Genomic DNA, 19,200 nt, shown 5'->3' on the forward strand with positions numbered 1-19,200 from the left:
TTATATTGTTGTTCCGAATAACTGGAAGTCATGATAACGAATGTATTATAATTAAACTTCATTAAGTTGTTGTCTTGGAGTGCCAGAGATCATAATACTTGTCATGATAGAGTTCATGACATTGTGATTTTTGTTATTTGATAGATTACATTAAGTTGTATCGGAGTGCCGGAAATCAGATAATCTATTCTCCTTATAGATATCGATGAAGCAGATACCGGTGCGCATATCAAGAGAATGTGAGAAACCTTGATGTTTCACTTCTCCTTCACTAAGAGGGAGTGTTGAAAATAGCTTCAGTAGAAGAGAATTTTAATGCTATGTATATGTATTGGAAAAGTTTATATATATATATATATATCTAATATATTTCTGATATTCATTTTCTGATCATACACACACACACACACACACATATATATCTCTAATATGTTTCTGATATTCATTATATATATATATATATATATATATATATATATATATATATATATATATATATATATATATATATATATATATATGAATATTAAATAATGGAATCTGATCATAAACCGAATCTCTCATACTATCGGGCTACTATAATCAAATGATTGTCGGCAATATAAGGATGGGCAGACTATAGTTTGGAAGAGCCACCGTAAGGGGTTGTGTTCACGTAGGGACATGACGCTACATGTAGGGTCATATCTCTATGCAGACATGACCCTACTCCCCCATACTTATACTGAATCACTGGAGAGGGAAAGATACCAATTCAGCAACGTGTTAAGTACCTCCTTCAGCATTGGTGCAATCAGAAATAAATACAGCAGTCAGAGCACTATTAAACAGTCACAAAGATATTCAAAGGAAATTTTGAAATGTACTAAGTCAGATTTATATATATATTAAAGTCATTCATAACGTATTACATTCAGAACATTAGTACACAATCAGAAAGCATTTGAGTCTTCTCCTTAACTCTATCAGGAATCCTAAAACAGTTACATATTTGTTCCTTAGTCTTCACAATCAACATTGTTAATGTTATAGCGTCAGTTGGATTAATTTGATCATAATTTGTGTTTGTCAAAATATCATGATTACTAAGTTAAACATCATTGTTCTGATAATGAACACAGAGAGAGAGAGAGAGAGAGAGAGAGAGAGAGAGAGTGTAAACAAGATAATTCCACACATCTCATAGCCATATAAACAAGACCGACATCAAGGGATACATAAAACAAGGAACTTAACCTACACAAAACCAAATCAAAAGATTGAACAATAATAATCAAAGCCATAGGGTTTTCCCATGTGGGAATTGTGGACCATCACTAAAAAAACAAACTAGTTTGAGGATCTTAATGTATTCTTAGACCTATGTAGCTAGGTTAAGTTGATTCTTTGTATTTCCACAACTTACATCACCAAGAAACAAAAATTACACATGTACATATATATACAAACAATGATAGCAAAGGAAGGAGTGAGACATCATGTAGATCTCCCACAAGAGTGATTAGGACTACCTCCACTCCTTCGAAAAACATGTCAAGAAAGATACATATAGATCACAAAATGGGTTAGTAGTATTAGACCAATAATCATAATCAAATCATATATAAATTGATCATGTGTTTCCTGAAGGGCTGTGATTACTATCTGCAGCAGCCTCTTTTGCTGATGATGCATGTCCCATATAGGGAGATGACTCCCCGATATTATATATGTATAGAAAGAAGCGCTGGCCCTTGAAACATACAGAAAACATAATACAGTACTATTACATCGGGCAGCGATTCTATATCAAGCATAATCTATTTCATATACCACTACTTCATTTTGGCAGTGATTACAAGTCAAATAAGACTCATTCATATATATTATAAATTCAGATCAGAATATATTTATTACTACAGCAGTCAGTGTATATGTAAGAAAAGAAGAAACAAGTTTGTGAATGCATTTATAAGGGATATATCAATAAAATTGAAAGGTATTATATCAGATCCAATTTCCTTAACACACTTATTTATAAACTCTGGCTTTAAACGGATTCCTTTTGTTTCTCTTACATAGTGATGTTATTGTTTTCTCTTACATAGTGATGCTATAACACAATCCTTGCTTTTTAAGGGGATGATTTAGTTATAGCAAAGAACTGTAACTGTGTTAGGTGGCATCATTTAAGTTGACATACTGTGCAACCAGGACTACTTGATTTGGCTATGTGAAGGGCTTCATAGATGTGCATGCTGCAGGCATCACTTTTAGATTTGTTAAACAAATGCTTTATGCTGAACTTTATCATACTTGCATATCTCTACTTACAGATGCACCTTAATGTTTTTAAAATTTTGTTTCATACATTTATGTTTGTCTTGAATATTGTAGACTTGGATGATAACAAACTTCATATGATTATCATCTGTTCTAGACATGACGCTTTAAGCTTAAGGATGGGGCATATTATAATTTGCTAGTATGCCATATGTTTGGCAAAGACAGGACTGATTTCCTGAAATATTGTTTGGCTGTACATTTGCAAATTTATATAGTGAATCAAATAAAGTTGAAGACAAGGCTGCATTCATCACAGAAGTATTGTTCAATTAACTAGTATGCTACCTCTATTTATAGAAAATTACATGAATATTATTCAACATGAAAATGAGGCAAAAAGAATGAAGAATGGATAAGAATTGATACTCTGCTTTCTGTGAACGCTTTTTGATTTATAACATTTATATTTTGCTTGTTTGCACTGAAAGTTTTGTCTAATTTAATTGTGTTAAATTCTAAAAGTGAAGGAGAATGTGGCTTGGAGTCCTATTTGTTTCTTTATTCCAATCTAATCCATCTGAAATGTGACAGAGTTACTATCCAGAGCGCTTGGGGAAGCTGTACATTATTCATCTACCATATATATTTTGGGCAGCATGGAACATAGTATATCCCTTTATTGACAAAAGGACAAGAGAAAAGGTACTTTTCAGCCTAAACCTATGCAGTTCAAATGTTAAATTTTGTATTGTGTAATATCTTTACAGGAAGGAAAATCTGAGTCATAAATAAACACCGTCAGCAGCACTGTAAATGCATCGTACAAGGAAAAATTGCTGGATAAATAATTATGATCAGGTCACAAACTCTTGAGGAAAAGTAATCACCAATTACACTAACAATTGAAGGCCTAGTCATTAATTAAGGAATAACAGTGTCATTTATATTTGGAGTGGAAAAGATTTATTAATATGACTTGTTTATCGCAGCAGTGCTTGGACGCAAGAGAAGATAAAAAAAATTGCCCATAGATGGTAGTAACTCAGCCTTTAGACAAACATATAACAGTGCATCAACCTGATAATGATGGTTTTTCCAACATTGAATGTTCTTTGTCCTTTTTTAACATGCAATAAACCTTGACGGAGATTCTGAAAAACCAATTAATCACCAAGTACAATGAACAAAAGTTATTTTGGTAGTTTGTCATGGCACAAGAAAAACAACACCCTCTCGTTGCCGGTAAATGATTCATGCCAACATGTTATTCTAGCTTGCTCATACAGGCTTGACTCTTTGACATAAAGTTCGTGATGTAGCAGGCAGGACAACCAATACATATATAATATGCCACCACGTGAAATATGCCACATTCTACTCTTCTTACTTTACAACATATGGAGATACTTGGATGGGAGAAATTTTTAAATGATTCCCATTATACCACAAGACCTTGATAAGAGGTACCAACTGGAATGTGAGTTATTGCAAGCAACGATTATTTAATAAATATTCCACAATATATTAATCATTGAACATTTATCGTGATTCTTGTAGAAATGTAACAGCAGCAACCAAAGAGAAAAAAATAGGAAATAAAATACTACAGCTATGATAACAGAGGGTGCTCTGTTTTTTCCAATTAAAAAATCTGTGATCAGAATAATTCATTAACTGCTGACGCAATTGAAAGAACACAAAATAATGCCTCCCTTTTATGAGTCTACATCCAGTGTAGACAGACTTCTTCATATCCACAGAGAACTACAGATTTCATTCCTAAATTAAATCGTAGAACTCTACCGAAAAACTGCTACACAACATGCTTTATTGGTGAAAACTAGCAATGAATTATGCATGTGAAAACATGTGGTTATTCCTGAGTGCAATTAATTGGAATTAGTTGAATGCACAGCTGAAAACTACAGATGAGAATATGTAAATCTCCCTCGAGACCTTTATGGTAAAATATGCATGATTAAGTAAGGAAAACCAATTGTTGCTGAAAATCTTAACAGCAGTTAACATGGCCTTCTTGATTTCATAACAGCATTATCAATCTTAATACTCTCCCTTGACCCTGAGAGGACTCACAGCCTGATTTCTAAGTGCCAAAAACTGATTTTTTTGCAACTGCCTTTGTGAAAATATCCGCTATTTGTTCTTTTGTGTTGATATGCTTCATTTCAACTGCTTTCTTTTGTACTAAATCTCTGATAAAATGTTGTTTCAAATCAAAATGTTTTGTCCTGCTGTGATGAACCAGGTTCTTGGCCAATTTAATGACACTAATGTTGTCATAAACAATCACTGTAGGCTGAACCTGTATCTCACCAATTTCCTCAAGAAGTTTTCTAAGCCATACAACTTGTGTGTCTGCTGAAGTAATTGCAACATATTCTGCTTCTGTAGAAGAGAGGGCAACAATACTTCGCTTCTTTGAATTCCATGCAATTAAATCAGAACCCAAAGAAACACAGTTACTTGATGTAGATTTCCTGTCATCCAAACTGTTGATTTCCAAAACCACAGATTGGAAACTCAAGAGCTTTGCCAATTCTCCAATAGGATTGCCGAATTAGTCTTGGCCAACAAACGGGAATGATCTTCTGATTCATTTCCCCTATTGCTAAACCTAGGCGGGTGAACCTTCCTTGAACCCTGATTGCTCGAGTCAAAAGCCTTTTTATAGCAAATTTAAAATTGATAAATTCTTTAGGTTGGCAAAATCTTAGAACTTCATCAAAATTAAATTAAATGAATGCTTTGATATGATCGAATGTTTATATAATAACTTAGGTGATTGTTGTAAGGAGGAGATATATGAAAGAATTGTTAACTTCAATTGTGAATCCAATAACCATTTCAATGATTTGAAAGACCAGTGCCTTGTTTATTCAGGCAATAGAGTCAATCAAAATAGAGATTATTACATATAATTTTATGAGACAATATATTAAAATATCTTCAATTATTGTTATACTCCGAATGCAGTAGATAAATTGTTTATGCAATTCAATGTTAGTCCAAAAAGAATTTAGCTTCTTCTTTGGAAATCCAATTAGACAGAGATGCAGAAAATTTATATATTTCATTCTATTCCTTACTTATCAAACAAAGAATGCTACAAAAAGTCCAAAGTACAAGCTTGCCAAGAATAATTTAATAATCACTTTATTAATCACAAAGGATGATTCAAAATTGTAATTTTTTCGTTTTGCCTTGAATAAAAACTAATAAAGATCTTTTTTGTCATTAAAATATAATATTTATTAATTCTTGTTAAAATTACACTTTAATATTTTATAATTCTTCCTTACAAGTAAATATATCAAATATATCTCCTTTTGTTTCTCTTCGGAATGTGTCTTGTTTCTTTGACAAATATAGCATATCTTATTCATATCTTTATTAGTCCCTTCCTATTTATAGGCAGGGTACTAATGTTTTTTTTTACCCCCCCTCCCTATTAATTTTTGACAACAATTACTCTATTTCTAAAGTTATTCTTAAAGTTCAACAAACTTTCTATTTTAAAATTAATTTATGTTGATTTATTACCTTTTTCTAATTGGTCCATTACATTTTTGGTGGGGTTTATTTTATTTTTTCATTTCAAAAAATACAATATTTTCTAATATGCATTAATGAATTCATTAATTGCACTCTATTTTTTACAACTTTATTATTAATTACAACTTTATCTTTTGTATATTTGTCACAAGTTCATTAGAGTCATAAAATAATTAAAACTTTATCTTTTAAATATTTGTCACAAGTTGATTAGTTTATTAATAAAAAATCATGTTTTTATCTTTCACAACAAAAATAATGTCTTATCAATATTGATATCACAATTTTTAATTTTGAATATAGTATTTAAAAATGTTAATATACTTTATATTATTTTAAAAATTGATTTTATATAAATTTATAATTACTAAATTTGATTTTTTATTAAAATATATTATTGCTATTAAGAATTGTATTGCTTTATATATAAAAACTTTACTATATATCAATTAAAAAAATTAAAAACAATTAATCTCGAAATTTAACTTATGTAATAAAATTTTAAAAATCTTAAATTTCTTAGTTAAAACTCTATTCATTCAAATGTCGCAATTTTACAATACATTACATTATGTTGTATATTTTTAGACAATGGTTAGTCGCCACATTATTTTATAAAATTAAAATTTAAAATATTAACTAAAATCTAAAGTAAATTTGCTAAAATTTATAACTTCTCTTTTCAAAACCATAATTTTAACAAATATTACGTCCAATTTGTTTCCCTAGAGGCAGGGACTCCAGCTCTCAAAGAGCTCTTGTTTTCATAGATGCGACTTTTCAATTTAAAACTTAATATTCTTTCACACATTAATCGCATCCTTTGTTTGTTAAATCCTTCTTTCCGTGATCGTATAGTAAATTAATTGAGCGCACCCTCCTCAAAACTAATATCTATGAACTTTGGCATACGAGTGAACAATTAAAACATCCTTCTCTCCGTGGAGATTACTGGCGACATATCTTTCCTTGAAATAATATACATATCACACCCGATATGAACATTTAAACCTATTATGCCTTTTGTTCAATAGTTTTTTCCTTCTCCAAAGTATAGGGCGCCTGATATTCAGAAGTTCTTAGGCTTGCGTGGACGAGGAGGCGTCGGATTTCCTTCGGGTCTGAAATAGTCATTCATGCCGAAAGTTTCTGATGGGCATCCGCTGTATCTTATGGCTCCCGACGTCCTTTGTATAGTTTAGTTTAATAATAGCTTTGATTGTCTGTTCGAACGTACTCCACTAGTCAACCACTAATCTTCTTAACCGGGAAGCCAAATGGGAGCAAGGCGGGGAACATAAATTATTTGGCATAGGAGCATACACCAGGATCGTACGCTGCATATCATCAGGGTAAAATAAACATTTGGATCATTCAGATTGTCAAACACGATTCCATGTTTTCAATCACATCATACCAATACCAACGGTTTTCTCCAACCCTCTCTAATCGTTGATACGAAAATGGTAAGATGCCCGATAAGAAGACAGGCCTTCACATCCTATGTGTGTGTATCACATCAGTCCTCAACTAGCGGCTATGAAGTGACAACTGGATGGATGAGATACAAAATGCATCTCACATAGAAATTCATTGTTGTTAATGAAGCATTAGCTTCAGATATAATAGCATCTCCTCCCAATAATCTTTGTTCTGCAAATCTGGATTGCCTCTTGGTTATGCGATTCAATTTAAGTTGGCCTTCTTCTGTTTTACTTCTCTTCTGATTGTTTTTACTTCTATAAAAGCCATCATCTTGTGCTCCCTGAGAAGAAACTGATCGTATACCTGCAACATGGATAGCCTGTCTACCAAAACTTCCAGGTTAGATGTATCATAGCCACCACACTTTGATGCAGTTTCAGAAGTAACTTGCTCAGAGCATCACAACACCTGCCTAGATATTTCATGTTTCAATATGGCAACATGATCTGCTACAACTGGTGCTGGAACTTGAACATGGAAATCAAACCTCCCTGAACAACGCAAACAGCTAGGCAGAGCCCCTGAAAAGAGAACAACAACCAAGACAGCAATAAGGTTGACCCTACAAGGTCTCTGTTATCACCCTCTCATAATCCCAAGTCGCCGCTATGAAACTGCTATCATATAAAATGGCATTAGTGTTACAGGGTAAGAATTAACTCTTCAATTTTTGTTTGACATGGCTCTTCATAATGTGTGTCGCGACCTCTTTTGGAACACTTCAAGCTTTGGAGAGTTATCTTTTTGAGGTTTCATTGCAGGGAAGAGCATAACTCCCTTCATGGGAATAATTCAAACAAGGCATAAGTGCAAGGTCAAACCTCCCAAAGTTAGACCGCCTAAAGTCTGTCTGTCTACAAGAAGTGAGGCAGTTACCAAAAAAATCAAACAAAAATCCATAAACGAGGACCTTGATGTTATGAATGCTAAACATTATAAGAAAGGAAAGAGGAAGAACTTCAAAAGGAAGAAAAACTTTCATGGAAAGGACAAGGAAAGGAGAGATGCTTCACAAGTCCAATGTTTATATGTGATGAATATGGACATTATGCTACTTAAAGAACAAGCGTCCTATGCTAAGGTCAGGAATACAAATACAGAAGAAAATCCTGAGAAGTTTCTATTCTATTCAACACTATCAAATCATGTATCTAATAAAGTCAATATTTGGGTAATTGATAGTGGGTCTTCTAGACATATCATTGGATTTCGAGAGAACCTAGATACTGTGGTTGAAGAGATTGAGGAAGAGGTAACCAATCGGTGATGACTCTACACCTCCTGTAAAAGGAGTGGGGACATGTAACATCAAATTAGATTCGGGTATCACCATCCAACTTCAAGATGTATTATTTGTACTAGGTTTTAAAAGAAACCTAGTATCTATATCTGTCCTAGAAGATAATGGATATAGAGTCACTTTCATGAATGAAAAGTTTTGGCATGGCCCCAAGAATGCTACTTTAAAAAACGCTAAACCAATAGGTGAAAGACATAGATACCTATACAAACTCTGCACTGAGTCAAAACAATTACTCATTCATGAAACCCATGACTCAATTGAAATCTGGCATAGCAGATTAGGGCATATACATTTTCGAGCCTTAAGATCTATGGAAAAATTAGTAACAGGACTTCCCAAACTAAACGGAATCCATAAGGGAACATGTAAGGGGTCTGCATTAGGGAAGAACACTAAAGGATCCTTCCAAAATAGTTTAAGCAAAACTGAAAATGTATTGGAATTAGTCCACTCAGATTTATGTGGACCTATGTCAACTCTATCAATGGGAGGGTCTCTATACCATGCAATTTCTGTGGATGACTTCTTTAGAAAGACTTGGATCTACTTTGTGAAATGCAGAGTTAGAAGAGATCCTTATGATGTATGACTAAGATCTTGATACTTCTTTTTGGGTAGAAGAATCAAGAACAATTGTGTAGATATAAAATAGATGTCCTCACTCACATCTTGATAATAAAACACCAAAAGAGGTCTTTACCGGGATAAAACCTGATATAAGCCATCTTAGGATATTTGAGTGTCCTGTATACATACATGTACCTAAAGAGAAAAGGACAAAATTAGAACCTTCGGCGAGAAAATGGAATTTTGTAGGTTACAATGAAACTTCTAAAGGCTATAGGATATACCTTCTAGATCAAGACCAAGTAGAATTGAGCAGAGATGTCACCTTTGAGAAAGACATTGCCTTCAAAAGGTCAAGGAGCTAAGATCAATTAGAAATTCAAGTCTCTCCTAAGAACATAGAGGAAGAACCAAATTTTGAGACTCGGAGGGAGCATCCAGAAGAAAACCCTAATGAAAACCATACTAGTCCTAAGATTCAGAGGAGCAAAATCCCAATGTTAATAAGAGGAAACAACCACTTTGGGCTAGAAAGGTTGTTGAGGAAGCAAAAAACTTCACTGCACCAAAAGGCACTTTTAGAGAGAGTAAGAGGCCTATTATATTATCAAACTACGTGATACTAATGAACAAGATTTCAAATTCAGAACCTACTAGTGTAATTGAAGCTCTTAAACACCAGGTATGGAAAGATGCCATGATAGAGGAGTATCAGTCCATTCTAAAAAATGATGTGTGGGATATAGTACCTTGACCTAAAGGGAAATTCATTGTCTATTACGATAATAGATAAATATCTATTATTAGTTAATGGTAATCTAGTTGTAATCTATTGTAAATATTAGAATGTTTCTCATATTTAGTTAGTTATAGTTATCTGTTAGCTTTTTTAGCTTTCTTTTAGCTAGAATAGAATATTTCTATTCTTTATGATTGTTTCCTAAAGAAACATCACTTTATTCTTTTGTATATATAGACCTATCGGTTTCTGTTAATAACAAGCAAGTATTTTACCAATTACATTGTAATATGGTATCAGAGTCAATACTTCAATTTTTTTGAAAATTTTATAATTTGGTACAAAATTTTCAATACTATTTCTGAGTTTTTTAATCCTGTCTAGGGTTTTTCGTTTTTTCTTCAAGAAATTCCTCTAATTTTCACTTGGTTCTTGGCAAGGGTTTGAGGATTTGAAATTTGCGTTTTCTCCAAGCACGAGCAAAGTCAGTAGCTGGAAATAACTGCAAATCGCGGCATCAAGGGCATCAACTACAAATTGATCTTGATCTACAACTCCCAATTTTTTCTTTTTAAGCAAATTGTGTTTGTTCCTTAGCTCGGAAGTGGAACATTTCTTTTGCAAATTGCTTTTGTAGTTGTCGTTGTTCTTGGAGCTGTTCTTGCTGATTCAAACTGCTGTTTTTTTGCAGATGCTTTTTTGTAGTCTATTCTTCAAAAACCTGCCTTTAAACACCTTTGTTGGTGTCGAGACCTATGTCTCCAGCAATGTTTCTTCAAGGGCGTCCATCTTCCTCGCAAAAATTGACCATTTTCTCCAAGAAAACTCCATTTTTTTGCAAATCCAACCTTCTATGGGTATCGATTAGGGTATACTTTGAAACCCTAATTTTTGAGCTTGGAATTTTTTTTTGATTCCAACTTCTTGGTGGATTTTTCAAGAGCTCAACTAGGTTGTTAGATTTTTCTGGGTGCCTTGATTTTCGAGCCAGCGGATCCAAAAATTGACAAGTCTTTCTAAGTTTTTTGAGCTCTCTTCTGGGTCATCCTTCAAATTATGGGTCTTCCATTTTCTTGCCTCGAAGAACATGCCTTCACAAATTTCACATGTTTTGTTGAAAAATGTGCCATGGCATCTCTGACAAGCATTTTGCTCAAGAACAACTCAAAATTCAATGGTCGAAATTATGGCATTTGGAAGCAGCGGATCATAGCAATTTTTGAATATCGAAAAATTGATCAAATCGTTCTGGGTGTTATGAAGCGTTCGACTTCTCCCTAGTATTGATCAAGATACATGGGATTTGAATAATCGAGTGGCGGTAATGCTTCTCAAATTATCCGTAGCTGATGATAAGCCTCTTAGATTCCATCCGAAAAGACAACTGTTGAGATATGGGCACATCTCAAAGCTCTTCATGAGACTTCTGACAAAAGAAAAGCTTTCTTTTTGAAGAACACTCTATTCTATTATCATGGACGAGCGAACCTTGCTCTAGGCACACTTGAATAGGGTTCAAAAAATCCGTGATTAATTGCTTGCCATTGGTTGCAAGATGGAGCAAAAGGACATTGTGGTTATCACTCTCTGGAGTTTACCAAAGTCCTACGAGCTTTTTATCGCGATTCTCAACATCACGTCTTCCGGTGTTGATCTGAAGTTCACTGATCTTTGCACACTTCTCTTTTAGCAAGATCGGTGAAAACAATAGTTTGGTAGCAGTTCCAATTCCACCTCCATAGAGCAAGCCTTTGCTGCTAAATCCTTTCAGAACGATAAAGGCAAGTCTCAATAGTCTTCTCAGCAAAAGTTCTCTGCTCCAGCTTCAGAAGGCTCTCGGAAGAACATTCAATGCAACTATTGCCACAAGTTTGGTCACATGAAGGTTGAATGTCGGAAACGCTTAGCTGCCCAATCTAAGCAATCAGGTTCGCAGCCCAAGGCAAATAGTGCACAACACAATGAACATATGAAATCTACCTTTTACGCCTTCATGGCTAAAAGACTTGCAGATCATGTGAAGTTGTCTTCCTGGTACATTGATTCAGGCGCCTCTCATCATTTCACCCACCGCAAAGATTGGTTTATTTACTACCAGTCTTATTCAAATTTTGTTATTTTTGGTGGTAGAGAAGAGTACACTGTTGTCAGAAAAGGCAACATTCAGATTCAGTTTGCTGGGAGGAATCTCATTTTCCTTGATGTGTACTATGTTCCAGGGATGGAACTAAATCTAATCTCAGTCAGTCAGTTACTGTGACATTCTCCACACTTGGATGTCACCTTTAGTTCACATCAGTGTATAATCACTAATATGGTTATACAGTCTACTATTGCAGTGGGTCTTGAGGATCATAGTCTTTTCCGACTTACTGATTCTGATGATTCTCGGGACTTAGCTATGGCTGCTCGATGGTCTTCTATTAACACACTTTTATCAATGATATGGGCGGTTAAACATGCATTTTCTCTCTCAGCTTGCTCGGGATGAGCTTGTCCTTGGATTGCTAGAGATTCAGACTCAACAACTTGGAGTTTGTGATGCATGCCAGGCTGGGAAGCAACATCGTACACCTTTCACAAGTAGTGATTCATGGTGAGCTTCTCAGGTACTTTAGCTTGTTCATGCCGAAATCTGCTGCCCTATTGTTATGAATATAGCTTCATCGGATTGAAGCAGTCATAATGATGGACGATTACATATATATAAATTGAGGTTGTCACACACACACACACACACACACATATTAGTATTAGTATCTATCTATGTGCAATCATCCTTAACTAATCTAAATCGACATTTTTGGTGTGTTGGCAGTTTTAGTAATTATGTTTAAGAGGAGTCACGATTATGAATGGGTATGAATCCCCATGACAAGAGCCATGGGAGGAGTCACCACCATTCATTATCGTGACTCCCCAACATTATCCTAATATGTCCGATGGCTGTGGATGAAGCAATCAATCACCAAGGCATTGTATCTCTTCCAACAGTCATCTATATCAAGACATTAAGCTTGTATTTCTTCGATCTTCTATAATAACAAAGAAATCAGATAATTGTCTGATCTACCTTATTAGCAAGGAAAGCAAAGGTGTTAGGAGACTCACATAAAGACATTGCTAACTGTTCTTCGAATGTACATATTTATTCTCTAGAAAAGATCCACAAATAACATGGTATCAGAGCTTAACTAGAGAAAAATCAGAAATCAGATTTGTTCTTTACTTTATAGAAATCAACCTCTATCAAAATCAAAATGGTGAACAAAATCAAGTAGAAGATCAATTGGAAGGGGATGCAAACTTCTCCTCATGGAAAATTCGAATCATAGCCTTACTTGAAGAACTCGAATTAGAGTATTTTATAGAAAAAGACACTAAGATGCCTGAAGAAGAATAAAAAAAATAACTTGAAAAAGGTGAAACAATAAAGCTAAGAAGATCATAATTGATGCTCTAAGGGATCACATACTTCCATCCATAGCAAGATTGAAAACATCATATGAAGTGTTCAAAACTATAAAAGATACATTTGAAATAAACAATGCTAGTAGAATATTGACATTAAAACATCAACTCCTGAACATAAAAATAAACAAAGGAGAGTCTATGAAAAATTATTTCTTAAGAATCTTTGAGATAAGAGACCAACTTGCCACAATTGGAAATAATGCAGATGACGAGGAACTTACTCTAATTGCTCTAGGAGGCCTACCTATATTATGGGAACCTTCCATTTAATGTGTAAGTCGTCCCTCTCTTCCAAAGTTTGATCAACTCAAGAATGAGCATATTCAAAAAGTATCTCGGTTAATCTCTAGAGGAATTTGCTCAAATCAAGAAGGGGAGATTCAAGCCTTACATACCAACAACAAAGGGAAGAAGAGGAAATTCAAATCTAAAAGAGGCAAAAATTCTCAATATCACAAAGAAAAAGATCAATCCAAAGTTCAATGGTACCAATGTGATAAATTTGGTCACATCCAAAGAGATTGTCCTGAAAGAAAGAAAATTTAAGCTACCATATTGAAATCTCATGAAGTAGAAAATCCTCTATTCTATGTAGCCTTGTCAAGTGAACTAAATGCAAGTAATAATATTTGGATAATAGATAGTGGAGCTTCAAGACACATAACTGGGTTTAGGAGTCAGTTTGAAACATTCAATAAGTACTGCACAGAAGAAGTCACAATTGGAGATAACTCTACTCATCCAGTAAAAGGAATTGGGACCTGTTCCTTGCAACTAAAATCGAGAGAGACTCTTCTGCTAAAAGAAGTACTATTTGTATCAAGATAAAAAGAAAGCTAATTTCCATTTTTGTTCTAGTAGACCAAGGATACCATGTCTCTTTCAATGAAGATAAAGTGTTACTATGGACTAAAAACTCCAACATTAAGAATGCTATCGACATAGGATCAAGAAATGGAAGCTTGGACTAAAACCTAAATCATGCAATCTATAATTCAAATGAACTCTAGCATAGAAGATTATGACACCTTGGCTTTAGTACTTTGTCTACCATAGTGAAAATCACTACAGGTATACCTAATCTCAAAACTGATCATGTTACCATTTGTAAAGGGTGTGCTTTAGGAAAAAATAAGAAAGGATACTTTCCTTTAAGTAAACAAAAGTCAAAATTTGCACTAGAACTTGTTCACACTGATTTGTGTGGACCCATGTCAACACCTTGACTATGTTGAGAATGATGAATCCAACTGGAAATCTAAGGGAGAGCCTTTCCGAAAACAGAGACACACCCACAACTAATGCTGAGAATGATGAAGTTTTAAACTACAAGAAAAAACCACTACAGGCAAGGAAAATGATTGAAGAAAACAATGTGGAACTAGATGAGGTCTCTAAAGAACACAAGAAGACAAGAAATAAAAAATGCGATGTTGCCTTATTGACAGAACTCACAGAAACAAAACCTACTAATGTAGAGGATGCCTTAAAATGCCAAGCATGGAAAGATGCAATGGTAGAAGAATATCAATCCATTCTAAAAAAATGATGTTTGAGATATTGTTCCTAGACCTAAAGACAAATCAGTTATATCTTCGAACTGGTTGTTTTAAATCAAGTATGCACCTGATGGAAACATTGAAAAACACAAAACAAGATTTGTTGCAAGGGGTTTTTCTCAAAGGTTTAGAATTGATTATGGAGAAACATTCGCTCCAGTTGCACGTTATACATTCAATAAGAACGATAATTGCAACTGTTGCATCTAAAGGATGGAAAATACATCAAATGGATGTAAAGACAACCTGGAATGGTGTGATGGAGCCTAAAATTTTTGGTGAATTTGGGCCTCCATTTAAGCACCTTATTTGACCTTTTTATCCCACATAATATTATATTTACATGTTTCAATGATTTCCCTATGCTAGGTGTACGATGACTCGCATATTCAAACCAATTTATGGAAGAATGTATAGATCTGAAAAACAAAACATGAACAACAAGTATGAGACATTTTCATCAGGACTGGTAGTATGTGAAGTAGATGGACATTGACAAGAATGTTCAAACTTTCACACAAATATCTAATAGATAGCTGAGAATGGAGAAGCCCATGAAGAATGAATGGTATTCTCATTTTTCAAGTCACCTTTGTACACATAATGCTTGATGTCTGAAAAGAAATATATTAGAAGGGAGCACTTAATGATATTAAAATAAGAAAGTTTAATATCTAGAAAGCATAGATTCAAGATGTCAAGAAGGCAAGAAGTCATCAAAGAGTATTCTGCTTGCAAATACAGAGATATAAGTTACGAAAAAGTGATCTTCTGATTCCATTAACAAGTCCCAGCAACAAGATCATAGTGTTTCAAGGATGGTCCAGTCACTGTTCCAAACATACAAAACTGGGAAGTTTGTTGTAGCACAAAAGGAAATTGCAGACATATATCTCTGTCATAAATGATAAATTGAAGAATACCATGGTTGTGAGATATACAACAATGGTGAAAGGATTTTGAAAGAAATAAAAATTGGCTACAAAATAATAGTAGTCAATGAACAAAATCATCATGTGACTATTATTGCAAACTCCCAAGCTTTTATAATGACTATAATAATATCTGCACGCAAACTGCATCAAGTATGGAGACAGTTCGTGCTAGCATGTTCGATTGAAGTATTTGAGCACCCATATCATAATCCACAAGGGGCCATAATTGTGGACGGCAAAAAATAGAGAAAGAATGGACGAGAGAGCTTGCAACCATAAATGACTTGTGCAAACTCAGAATCGTGCCTTCCATTAGCGGGAAAAACTTTGTCGATGTGCACTTGGAGGTTAAAGGAACCTACACGATGATTATGATCTATGCCCATACAGAAAGGAGGATATATGACATCACCCAACGGATATAATCGAGAGTCTCCAGGAATCGACTTAGGTGTTTCCTACAATATTAAGAAATGTAAGAAAATATAACAGCTTCAAATATGTGCAGATAGTAAGTGTTATGCTAACATATATGTAGTTGACGTCAGATTTTTGTGTCGTCTGTAATTGAAAGAGACCAATACAAAATAAGCATCAACGTCTGAGGAATCATAAGAGGAGCAAATAAAAATGATTGATAGAGACCCGATATGCAAACATATTACTGACTGACTTCCAAGTCCCAGGTTATTAATATGAAGAGTTTCGAAGGCAAAGGATTAAAGTGAGGTCTGACAGTGAATAATGTTGCATAGATTTGATATATTATTATTAGGGATGTTATAAATCATGTTGCTAGGAGGATATTCAAAGAGCCCGATAAAATAAATAGAGGAATAACAAACTATGATCCTAGTTAGAAATTGTGTGCTGCAAAACCAAAATTCTTCATTGTAGGACAACAGACTACGGTAGACGAAGAGCATATATGCAGCAATTCATTTCCTAAATCCACATCATGCATCATATGCAGAAATGCCGTGCATGTCAAAGTGAAATAAGGAGGGCGTGAGCGTCGCCGTGTGTTTGGCCATGAAGAATCACAAGAAGATTATCCATGAAGAAACATTTGTAGATAATATTTATTACCGGGGGAGAATATAACTATGTCTATTGCTAATTAAATTACAAAGCCTTTAATTTGTTTAGCAAAAGGGATGTGACTTTTAACGTTGAAAGGAGATGTCATTTTATACAATCAAATATAAATAAGGATCGTATCAATTCAAAAAGGAGAAAGATTCGACATTCAAATATTCTCAACAAGAAGCATTTTATATTTATTTGTATGGAGGAATAAGGGCTTAAATATGACTTGTAATATAAATTCAATTATTTTATTTATATGATAAAATAAAGTCATGTTTATTTTTAAATGGCATGGAGATTTGAACTGCAGACGAATCGTCTTTTGTAATTATTTTTTGGAATTTTGTATACTATTTAAATGCCGGATAAGTGGACATGGTCATTTAGCATTTTAAATTCGATCATCACAGATATTGTGAAATATTAAATTGTTTCCGTGTCTGTGTCCAGTTTGTCTCCCTACCAGAGGAGGTTAAATTCAATCTGGACTAATTTAAGATTGCGTAATATTTGGTTTGTGCCATCTTAACTATTTAATTGTTGGCAGTATAAGTGCGTAGAACATTATAAAGTTGTACGTGAAAATTCACTGAAGTTGACTTTATTGCCGGGATGAGCAGAGGCACTGGTCTTTCTATTACTGAAGTCAGAAAATTTATATATTCCTTCCTACAAACATCAAATCCATTATTTACAAATATTTTACAAAACATCCAACCATTATTTAGTATTTAGTTTCATTTTGATCAAGTTTGAGGACCCTGCCAGTCGAAGAACTCCGAGGCTTAAATTTGCTTTAGAAACGCTTTGAACCAAGTGATCAGGTTCGAGAAGAAGGTCTACCCGCCTAGGTGTAGCGCAGCCTGAAGTGCAAGGGAATCAAGGCGATTCTCATTCATTGGCCAGAACTGATTGTGGAATCCTATTGGAGAAGTGGCAGGCTCTTGGATTTCCAATTTGCGGTTTTCGGAACCAACACGGTGTCATTGAAGAAGTATGTATAGAACAACTAGAAGAATTTACTACACATGATCAAAAACTCTACATATGTAAACTAAAGAAAGATCTCTATGGGTTGAAGCAAGCTCCTAGAGCTTGGTATGAGAGAATAGACAACTATATATCCAAATTGGGGTATTCTAAGAATGAAGCCGATTCGAATATATACTTCAAAATATCTAATAATGACATGTTGATACTCGTTCTTTATGTTGATGACTTATTGATAACAGGTGCAGATCATCTTATAGCCAAATGTAAACATGATCTCATAGCTGAATTTGACATGAAGGATCTAGGTCTTCTACATTATTTTTTTGGGTCTAGAAGTACGATAGAAGGAAAATCACATATTCCTAAATCAAGAAGAGTACACTACAAATATATTGACCAGATTTGGGATGATGGATTGCAAGCCACTATTAACTCCATTGGAAATTGATCTTCATAAACTAAAGAATGAAGCAATAGACTTAGAATCAATAGGTCCTACTCATTATCGACAAATTGTTGTCTCTTTTATGTATTTAGTAAACACTCGACCAGATATTTGCTATGCTACAAATGTGATAATTCACTTCATGTGTGAACCCAAGAAGATTCACCTAATAGCAGCCAAGCATATTCTAAGATAACTTCGAGGAATGATTGGACTAGGGCTAAAGTATGAGAAAATTGAGCTATAACTTCAAGGGTATACTGATTTAGACTGGGCAGGTGATTCTATTGATCGCAAGAGTACAACGAGATGCTGTTTTAGTCTTGGTTCGGCTATGATATCTTGGTTCAATAGAAAACAATCAGCAATTGCTCAAAGCTCTACAAAAGCAGAGTATATGGCAGCCTCCATAGGAGCACGTGAAGTAGTATGGCTAAGGAAACTCTTATATGGACTATTTGGAAAACCACCGAACTCCACTATAATTCATTGTGACAATCAAAGTTGCATTAAACTATCATTTAACCTAGTTTTTCATAACAGGTCCAAGCACACAGAGATTCCTTATCATTATATAAGGAATATGGTGGACATAAATGTTATTAAGCTGATATACATCAGCACTAAAGAACAAAAGGTTGACATCTTCACTAAACCTCTTGGTAGGTTGAAATCTGAATACTTCAAGAACAAACTTGGTATGATCAAAATGTAATTCAATATATTTTGTAAAATTATTATTGAATATTTAATAAAATCAATATTGTAATGTT

At 34.1% G+C, this 19,200-nt stretch overlaps 1 protein-coding gene across 2 annotated transcripts in view; it reads left to right on the forward strand.

The window, feature by feature from the left end:
- LOC149539236 (uncharacterized) overlaps window positions 1–19,200 on the forward strand; it is a 97,379-nt gene that overhangs the window by 43,523 nt on the left and 34,656 nt on the right. For both annotated transcript variants that reach the window (XM_089800569.1, XM_089800568.1), the window contains exon 5: window positions 2,857–2,967. In XM_089800569.1, the coding sequence (XP_089656695.1) occupies window positions 2,857–2,967 (111 nt within the window). The remainder of the gene's footprint in view (window positions 1–2,856; window positions 2,968–19,200) is intronic.

Source organism: Cupressus sempervirens, chromosome 9 (assembly GCF_028749045.1).
Source record: "Cupressus sempervirens isolate cs-2001-9-10 chromosome 9, ASM2874904v1, whole genome shotgun sequence".
NCBI classification, from domain to species: Eukaryota; Viridiplantae; Streptophyta; class Pinopsida; order Cupressales; family Cupressaceae; genus Cupressus; species Cupressus sempervirens.